This window comes from Perca flavescens, chromosome 2, assembly GCF_004354835.1.
Source record: "Perca flavescens isolate YP-PL-M2 chromosome 2, PFLA_1.0, whole genome shotgun sequence".
In the NCBI taxonomy this organism is placed as follows: domain Eukaryota; kingdom Metazoa; phylum Chordata; class Actinopteri; order Perciformes; family Percidae; genus Perca; species Perca flavescens.
In genome coordinates this window covers 37,904,142-37,914,803 of record NC_041332.1, presented here as the reverse complement: position 1 = coordinate 37,914,803, position 10,662 = coordinate 37,904,142, and the positions used below count along the sequence as shown (strand labels likewise).

General features: G+C 40.5%; 1 protein-coding gene across 1 annotated transcript; it reads right to left on the bottom strand.

The window, feature by feature from the left end:
- Positions 1–602: 602 nt before the first annotated feature.
- LOC114571583 (serine protease HTRA3) lies at positions 603–8,388 on the bottom strand. Its single transcript, XM_028602626.1, has 10 exons — positions 7,761–8,388; positions 6,629–6,734; positions 6,087–6,309; positions 4,523–4,717; positions 4,333–4,365; positions 3,273–3,387; positions 2,185–2,235; positions 2,038–2,095; positions 1,176–1,271; positions 603–998 (listed from the first exon to the last, which is right to left on the bottom strand). The coding sequence occupies exons 1-10, from the start codon at positions 8,182–8,184 to the stop codon at positions 830–832; spliced, it is 1,470 nt and encodes a 489-aa protein (XP_028458427.1). The 5' UTR covers positions 8,185–8,388; the 3' UTR covers positions 603–829.
- Positions 8,389–10,662: the final 2,274 nt, after the last annotated feature.

The window sequence follows — 10,662 nt, the reverse complement described above, 5'->3', positions numbered from 1 at the left end:
TTTTTTCCATCATCCTTCTGTGTATGTCTACACAGCCAACAGTAACATGGCACTGTTTCTAATCAAATAAGCAGGAAGGACTGTCTGTCTGGGTCCAGTTTATGAACTGTGCACACATACAGTATCAGGTGCCAGGTGGGGTCATTCTTAGCTAATGTCATCATGGGAGGAGACATCTGTACAAATCAAGAGTATAGTGTAATGTCAAGCCACCAAGAAGAGAGTTTGCTCAGGTCTACGTATTTGCATTTTATTTTATTTTGAAGCAGATGCTACCAATTTTCCATCATTAGCTTCAGGCTGCATTTGGATTATCTAAAAACACCAACAAAGCAGCCCCACAAGGATTTTCTGTCCTTAACGTCAAGGTTCAGAGAACGTTAAGCATGTAGAATTTTCATTACCAAAACAGGAGAGGATAAAAGTGAGTTTTCCAGTAACAGCTCAGTGTGTGTGTGTGTACGCTGTGTGTCTAGGTGTCGGATTAGGTTTGTTTAAATTAGGAAATTTGTCTTTCCAAGGCAGAGTGGAAGGGATAAGAAGACATAAACAAAGGAGTCAGCTGCAGCTGCAGGACAGACACATACATACCAGTGCACGGGTTCTTGTTTGGGAGCTTTTATTCTGAAAGTCTTCGAGCTTCGTATTATATACAGTGCAATATATTTCCTCTACAGTATGTTGAGTATTGTAATAAAATACTATAGTTATTTAATGGTTGAGCACATCATTCATTCATTCCATCATTCATATTTCCCAACATGACTTGTTCATAAATCCTTGCAGTATGTTGCCCATGGCCAGGTAGACCTTTACTGACTCCTGTCCTTCAATGTACTATAACTTGAGGGTGGATGTGGAACAGTAAGTCATCATTGCCTCGGCGAATCTCCAGCAGGAGAGGCTGGTCCCGCTGCAGCACCTCGTGGATGTCTCCGGTGGTGTGGACTGGTTGTCCATTTAGTTTGACTATAACGTCACCTTCCTTAATCCCTCCACTATAAACACAGAGGAAACAAACTGTACTCCATGATTTGCTATAGTATGTCGTAATGTAAAATGTGTACATGCCAAACACATGACTGAACAGATTATGCAACAAGTCATCATTTATGTATAAGAAATCCTTTATAATAGTCCACACGTTGGGTTTTTGCATGTGTGTGTGAACGTACATTTCTGCTGCAGTGTCAGGTATGACCTGTTGCACCAAAACTCCGCTGCTGACCTCGGGAAAGTCTGGATTCTGACGTCTCAACTCTGCTACTAGACTGAGACGCACACATATACAACGCTAATGTTAATGCTAATACAAATACCAATATTAATACTAATAAACTTCTTTTCATATGTTGCAAAAACTAGTTTCACTGAGGCATCCATCACCACCCTTCCATCTTCTATGGAGGGATATATACAGTCTGTCATTATCCATACTGAGTGATTTCAAATATTACTAATTAGAGATGAAGGTTGTTATAAAGTCTGTAACGTAATATGCCTTATATATATGTAATGGTGGATAGATTTTGAAATTAACAATAAATAAAACCTATATTGAATATGCTCAGAACAGACAGAATATGTGGCATATTAAAAATAATGGACAACTACAAATAACCTAATTAATAATTATGTCAACATTTTTTTTATGTTACATTTTATTTTGATCCAGTTTACATTATTTATGTACTTTTTTTCTTAATTTATTGTATGCTATTTTACGTTATTATTAAATTGTGTGTGTATGTGTGAGTGTCTGTGCGTGTGTGTGTGTGTGTGTGTGTGTGTGTGTGTGTGTGTGTGTGTGTGTGTGTGTGTGTGTGTGTGTGTGTGTGTGTATGCACTGTATGGTATAGATGCACTGTACTATAAGACAATAAATACAGTTATAAAAACTAGTTTCACTGGAAGAAAATGGGTAATAAATCCATCATCATTTAACTAAATGCTGAATTAAATTTTTGTGATGAAAATGCTCAGGCTTTGTAATAAAAAGCTACAATCTCAAGTGTGTGTGGGGAGGGAACAACTCACGCTTTGGTTACAGCAAGCATCCTGATGCCTAAAAAATGTCTCTTCCCTTCCGACACGTCTGAAAACAACACAGTAGTATAAACTTATTCTTGGAGAAAGAATGTGACCCCCGTCGTGGAAATTTCCATGACGACAGACGCTTCTCACCTGCATCAGACTGGGGCTCCTCTGTAAGTCTTCTTTGCAGTCTGGTCTTTTCTGTCACAACAACAACAACAACAACAAGTGGGATGGGATTTAATGAGAAATACTGAGAAAGTAAGTAAGTAAGTAAGTAAAGTTTATTTGTATAGCACCAAGTGCTTCACAATAAAATGTAATACAATACAACAAATTAAAATACAAGAAAATTGAAATACAAATAGGAAACATAACAAACAACCATAAAAAAAAAACCTTGACTAACTAAAAGCCTGCTTGAACAGCAGAGTCTTCAATTGCTTTTTAAAAGATTTGACAGAATTCACACAACGTAGAAAGGGAGGCAAGACATTCCCCAGCCTAGGAGCCACTGCTAAACTGAGTGCGGGGAACCACTAATAGCCTCTGACTCTGATGAAGCTGTATCAAGTCAGAGATGTAGGGAGGAACTTGACCGTGCAGGGCTCTAAAAGTACGGACCAGGATTTTAAATTGAATTCTATACTGGACTGGTAAACAGTGAAGTGAGCCTTAAACAGGTGTGATGTGTGCTCCTTTGTTAAAGTGAGTTAAAGGCCTTGCAGCAGAGTTCTGAACAGCCTGGAGACATAGGCGCCAATACCGTGTGCCAGACTACCAGTAGGCTCCATTCATTTAAAATTAAACATTGCAGTTGGTGCTAAGTGGAGCGTCTGTCATAGTGTGATTGGTTATGTCGGTGTCATTGATTCTTAATTTCCCACGAAGCTGATCGCGGTTACGTGTCAGTTAAACTTTTCATCTCCAATCCTATCTGTATTTGTCAGAAGTGGCTCCGTCCTGAGTTAAAATCCTACTTTACGGCTTTATTATCGAGTTAATAGGCGGGTGTTCGCATCGGACGCTGTCCACTTCCTAAGGTTCTGAAATGCAAACAATTTTTGACTACTTTTTTTTTAAAGGGCGTGCGCCTGTGAGCACCCACGGAGGAAAACATAAATCGGCGCCTATGCCTGGAGACGGTTAAGCTCAAAGAAACAACCACTTTGAAGCCTATGAATCCATGTGTTCCTACTCTTATCTATCTTTGTGCTGTGCGAGCTTTGACCTCTGACCTTTGCTGTGTTTGGTCTGTGACTCTGCGAGGAAGCGTCTGATTCGGTCGGAGGGAATAGCGAAGGAGATCCCTGCTGTCACTTTCAGCGTGTTGATGCCTATCACCTCGCCGTCCTGAAATAAAATACACACATTTATCACATTTATCATTTGGATTACTACAAATACTATCTAAAAGAAGACTGTGTCTAGTCTAACACGTTAAATATTGCTATACACGCTGTATATATGCAATCATTTATGCAAATGTTAGCCAGAAAAGAAGACTGAATTGCCAGTTTACTTCATTCATTCATTTGAATAGCTCAACGAATCGTAGATGTGGGCAGACATTCAGCGGTCTATGTCTATATAACTCTGCTGCTTGGATCAGTATACAAAGTACAGCAGCCAGCTTTTCGTACTTATTTTGTGATTTTTGGGGGAAGTGTGCATTCCTGTTTGATGCCATAAATGACTTATTTTAGCATTTTTTTATGTAACAAGTTTGTAATTGTTGTCTAGCAATATTTTTCAAATCAAGTCAAATTGCATTATATAGTCCAAAAGCACATATTTCCACAGTAGTAATATAGAAGCAGTGGGGTGCTCCCCCAGGTGGGGTGCCCCACCACATGCAGAACGATTTCTAGCATGTAGGGCAGCCTATATGTGTTACTGTTAGGGCGACCTAGAGCACTTGATCACGTTTTCTCTACTGGTAGGGAACCCTAGGGTGCTATGCATTGTGTTTTATCTATCACGGCCAGAGGGAGAGTTTTATAATCTTGCAATCAGAAGCCCATGTAGAGTTTCTTGATAAGCTAATACAGAATCTTTATTGTCATTGCACATCAGGTTTATACAATGAAATTGCAGTGCTTCTTCGGCCAGTGCATAATAAATATAAACAATAAATATATAGATATGCAGATCGGTGGGGGGGTTCAGATATTTCTAATACTGATTTCTTTAAATGTATTTGTGTTCTGATTAAAAATAATAATAGTTTATGTGGACCTCTGACAGTCCCATTGAACAATCCTCCACAATCATCCAAGTCATCACAACACTACTCACCAAGTTAAGAAGAGGTCCTCCAGAATTTCCATACTTCTCACAGATCAGATGAAATATGAGACAGAGACAATCACATCAATGACGTTTGACACAAATGACAAAAATCCATATACAATAAAACATCTCATCCAGACTGAATGACCTGTGTGTGTGTGTGTGTGTGTGTGTGTGTGTGTGTGTGTCTCATCACATTAATAATAGCGTCGGTCTGGATGTAGTCCATGTCTGAGTCCTTGATGCCGAGCTCCTTGCCGTCTCTCTGAGTGGTGCTGACGATGCCCGTGGTGACGGTGTTCTGCAGGGCGAAGGGGCTGCCAATAGCAACCACAAACTCCCCTGGTCTCAGATCAGCTGAATGGCCCAGAGACAGCACAGGAAGCTTTTTCTGCTCCCAAATGGGCGCACGCGGATCAAACATACCAACACAGGTAGACACGTGTCAGATGGAGACAAGAAGACAGAAATGGTGCCAAGACAAGTTGTATGGCCCAGTTATGGAATCGTCTATTAGATATGGACGCAAATAGGTTGACAAGGAAAATATTTCTCTGGGATAAACATATTCTTGGTCTTTGGTCTTACGACATATGCAAATTGTTTTGTAATTATGGTTTTGGGGATTTGTTTCTTAATAATGAAAAGCTGAATATCGGTTTGTTTAAAGAATCTGTGTTTGCTAAAGACAAAAAGCAGTGGGCTGATGATACATAGGCTAAGCCAAAATTGCGTATTTTTGTAATGATAAAACCAGAATATGGCACTGAGAATTATGTTGTATATAATTTGTCAAAAAGGCAAAGATCCTTATGCGCTCAAGTGAGATCTGGTGTTTTGCCTTTGACTATTGAAACAGGACGATATGTTAATGTAGAAGAGGAAAAACGGATCTGCCCTATGTGCTGTTTGAATGATGTAGAAAATGAGGTCCATTTTGTTTTCTATTGTCTTTTTTATCGTGAGCAGTGTGATTTTTTTGTTTTGTAGGATAAAAGCAAAGATTGATTTGGTAAATATGGATGATGCTGAAAGATTGAGATGGCTGTTCACATATGAAACATATAAATTGGCCAATTATTTAGATAAAGCCTGAGAGAAGAGGAAAAAAGCTCTTTATCGAGTGTAGATGAGAACTAGTTGTTTGTGTGTGGTATGTGTGTACGTGTATATACATGTATGTATGTGTATGTCTATATATTTGTATTCATGTATTTGTTCGAAGGATTTGTATATGCAACAGGAAGATGTTTGTTGAATAAGTGAATTTGTGGTATCTTGTAATCCCATGTGGGACGGGCCAAGATGTTTGGCATGACACAGAAATAAAATATAACTAACTAACTAACTAACTAACTAACTGTACAGAGAGCAAGTTGCAAAGGATGAAGGGAAATCAATTAGGAAAAGAGACAGACAGAGAGGGGAATTAAGAAGAGTTCAATGCTTACAAAACTGTCCAAGTATTTGAGATATGGGTGTGAGAATACACACATCAGTGCGGTGTCTATGAGTCACAGAGCTGGTGTTTAGGAAAGTATTCCCGCTATGAATGTCTAGCAGAAAACCGTTGGCACAAGACACGTGTCAGGATGTGGGTAGTGTGCAAAAGTTCAAGAGATGTCTAGAATATACATTCTAAATACTAAAGTACTAAAGTAACATTACTTGAATTTGGCAAAAGGGTGAAGAAGAGTGATGATGAAGTTGCCTGGGCTGGATGTAAAAGCCCCTCCTGTGTGTGTTCAGCATGCTCTCACCTGGGGGTGGACTTTGATCGTGGCGATGTCCGCCTTCCGGTCTACGTCTCTGACCGTGGCCTCGTACGCGTCGCCGTCGTTGAGCTGCACGCGCAGCTGGGGCCTCCCCGTCACCGTGGTCGCTGTGGTTACCACGTGAGCGTTGGTCACAATCACACCCGAGTGGTTCACGATGAAACCAGAGCCGCTGGAGAGACGCACGTGTTGACCAAACAGGGGATGTCTGGAGACAGAGAGAAGGGGAGAAGGAGACAGGGAATGAGAAGGAGGCACAGGACACAGGACACATGTTGGAATTGTTGAAGTTGTATCACTATAATGAAGTACGTACCCAAGTAATGCCATAGGAGTATTTTGTATTTAAAGTTAGAAGGGGTCAAACTTCAAAAACACTCTGCTAAGACTGCTGTGTCTTTTACTCAACACTCCATGTAGCTGTAACATCTCTCTGTACACACACACACACACACACACACACACACACACACACACACACACACACACACACACACACACACACACACAGACATACACACACATACCTTATGAACAGTTCAATGTGGACAACAGCAGGTGCTATTTTCTCCACTACGTCAGCGATGAAGTTGAACTTGTAGCGAGGGCTGCTGGGACGGACCAGTGGACGACCTGTACTGACATGAAGAAAGCTGCATTAACAGAAACACACACACACACACACACACACACATTCAAAAATAACAATTCAAATTAGTGCGGCAACTAGGGATTATTTTTATTAGGATTAATCCGTCTATTACGTTTTTGATAAATCGATTATAAAATATCATCAAATAGTGAAAAATATCCATCAGTGTCTCCGAGTCCAAAGTGAGGTCTTCAAATAGACACAATACAATATTAAAAAACTGAGAAAAGCAGTAAATCCTGAAATTGAAGAGATTGAAATCAGAGGATATTTGGGGGTTTTTTGCTCGAAAATGACTGAAAACAATCGGAAATAGTTGCTGATTAATTTTCTGAAAATCAACTAATCGACTTATTATTGCAGCTCTCAATACAGAAGGATCAGTACGTCCAGAAACACTATTTTGATGGTAAGATGAGGCAAGGAGAGAACTTACTCTTACTCCATCCAAACTTACGCCATACTCCATCACTAAACCTGTTCTGTGTTCAAGTATGAATGTATATGTATGTCTCTCTATTGAGGGAATTTATGCAGCTGCATGATATAGGAATGTTGTGTTCCAGGATCGTCTCCTTTTAAGGCCAGCGTTAAACACACACACACACACCTTACTGACAAACATACGCCCGCAGCCTGTCCCCAGAGGGAGATACTGGACTTGCAAAACAACATTGATTTAGGTGAGCATCTGTCATGGCGCCATTATTAATAACTTAACTTTACATAACCCAAACTTGACATGTGTTCAGCATTAGATAAATGTCTCTTGGAAATGCAGAGTGCCTCAGAGTTGGGATGGCACTAATCCTAAATCTCCTCTACCGAGATTTCAATAAATGGTTCAAGTCTCCCAAACTTCACGGATCCAGGGTCGAGCTGCTCCTGAGTTTTCCCTAACAGTAGCACTGTATACTATTAAAGCTATATGCCAAGGAGACGATGTTTTATGAATTTGTATAATCATATGTTTTCGTTAAACCCAAAAAGTGAATGTCTTCCCATACCTGCGCCGGAAGGTACACAGGGTCCTTTGTGCGCTTGGCTAACTGCGGCTCTCCCCTTCTGCTCACCTTTACGGCTGGCCGCTCTCATCTTACACACATTACCGTACGTTTTCCCGTCGCTTCCACACACTTCATCCTCCATTTTACACCGGCAGACCCCCTTGGAGCCTCGGCGCCTCCCCGCAGCGAGCAGCTTGCACTCCAATCCATCCCCGCAGGGCAGGTCGTTTTTGCGGCCGCAGGGGTCTCCCTCGCGCGGTGAACACGCCAGGCAGCAGTTGCATCTATCCGGGACGTACCCGCCGGGACAGCTGGGGCTCGGACACAAGCTCACGTCGCAGCGGGAGGCGCACTTGTCAGAGCGCACAGCTCCGGTGAAGTCGTGCGTAAAGAGAAGCGCCGCTGCAAGTAAAAGGAGCTGCATGGCGATGAATGTTGAAAGCACCAGCCAGAGAGCTCGGAGGGGGGGGGATTCAATTGGTTCCTTAGATCGTCATATTAAATGTATCTCTACAAATGTGTCCCTGTGTCCAGATCCTGAATAAATAAATATAGAAACACTCCACGTGTTACTTCACTCCACAGAGCTGTGGCGCTGTTTGAGAAGCGATCGGGCCTATGAAGCTCGTGTTCTCTGCTCTCTGCAGATTGAACTCACGACATCGCTGAGTCAACAGTGCCTGCGTATTTTGACAGCCTGGTGACTGGATACATCACTCAGTTGTGTGAGTGAGAGCCCGAGGTGAACTGGAGCCAGGGAGCCACTCACTTTCTCATGATGGGAAACGGATCAACACCATTTAAAACCAGCCGTTCAGTAACGAACTCGTAAAGGGCCTGTTCCCCCGACTAGTCTACTAGAGCAGAGATCTTCTTGGACTTTGGCTCGATTCTACATTGTCATGGTCTGATCACATCAGCAAAGTTGTTGCTAAAATGGGCAGAGCTGTTGCAGTAATGCGTAAATGTGCACAATTTTTAAATTCACGGTTGTTTAGTTGTGTTGTTTGTACATTGGTTTTGTGTCATTTGGATTATTGTTCTGTTGTATGGTCTGCTGCATCATGCAGTCATTTAAAAAAATTACAAGTGGCTCAAAATAAGGCTGCTAGACTGGTCCTTGGTTGTTCTTTGAGAACTAGTGTTGCAGAAATGCATGAACGTCTTGCTTGGCTGGTGGTCAAGCACAGACTATCTGCTAATATGTTAGGATATTTTCATAGAATTATTAACACTCGGATTCCAAAATTTCTTTATGACAATATAATTTACTATTCAGATATGCACTCACATTACACAAGAGGGGCGAATAGTCGACAGATTTCTTTACCCCTACCTAAATCTGACTCTATGAAGAGGACCGTGTTTTATAGGTCAATTGTGTTTTGGAACAATCTTCCAGTTGGGGTTCGGGATATCAAGGGAAAAACTGGTTTTAAAAAAAGACTAAGACTATATTTGTTTTCAACATCATAATATTGTCTGGATTGGCTGAGAGTTGTTGTATAACGTGCTATGTTGTTTTGTATTATTTTACTATTATTCTAATCAGTACTTTTTGTATTGTTATTTTTTATGTGTATTAATATATGATATTTTTGTGAGTAATTGTGATTGTAATTACTCACATATACGTTTTGTATGTATTGTTTGGACCCCAGGAAGACTAGCTGTCGTCTCGGCGGCGGCTAATGGGGATCCTTTTAAATAAACAAATAAACAAATAAACAGGGGGCTGAAAGGGGGGCACGGGGTGGCACTGGAAATTGTTTAAAAAAAAAGTGGCAGACTGAGCCTATAGAAAATGGGTATTGTATTCAGATATACAATTTGTTTAAAATGAAAAAAAGTGAAACTAATAATGAATGTGATGTTTTATTTAGGTACTAAAGGTAAGATTCACTGTGCCACATGTATGTTTAACATTAAAACATGATTTATAAAATCATGCCAACCATTATTATTTTGATAGATTAGTATTATATGCAGTTGAAAGGTATGTATAAAGGCTTTAGGCCGCCCTACACGTTATTGTAGGCCCATTTGAATATGCAAAATCATTTTATACAATGCTCCATTTCTCTTTCAGCTAAGGGATCCTTGGGCTAAAAAACGTTGAAGAACCCTGTACTAGAGATTCCCTCTAGACTGCCCTACTTTAATCTAAAACCAGATTAAGTCCGTTATTTTGCACTGAACTGATGAATGACATCTTGTAACATGAACATAAAATACATTTATTTATTTCAACCTTTGTCAGAGATTCTACAGGACATGTCTGAAAACTTAAACAAAATATGTTTTATTAATCATATTCATACTTTGTTATTAATTAAAAATAAAATTTCCCTCCCTGCACCTTCAGGCAAAATAAGTAAGTTGCTCCAGTGTTAGAGTTTTAGTACGCCCCCTGCAGGCAATATGTGCAATAGCTGCATTTCTTATATCTGTGTTTTTTGTGTGTGTGTTCTAATGTCAGTAGGAAACACACAGGTGTAAATACTCCAATGAATGATGGCTGAATCTCATTTAGCTGCTTTAGATTCAGGGTCCTGGTATTGCACACACTGGGGCACTTGAACGGAACAGAGCCATTGTTAATAATGTTAAAGGTGCAGTAGGTAAGACTTAACAATAATTAACCCTAATAAAACTAACTTTCTGTCATATTTGCTGAAACTGACCCTATGTTCCAGTAGAACTACATGAAGCAGGTCATTTAAAATTTTTAAAAAATCCACCGCTCCCTGTTCAGATGCACCAATCAGGGCCAAGCGTTGGGTGTCTAACTGCGTGTCAGTCGCTGCTCATGCACAGCATTCATTCTCCCTTGTGTGGGGAGGAGCTTAGGAGAACGTTTTGGGCTTTAGTGGAAAGGGGGGGAGGGACTGAGAAGTTGTTG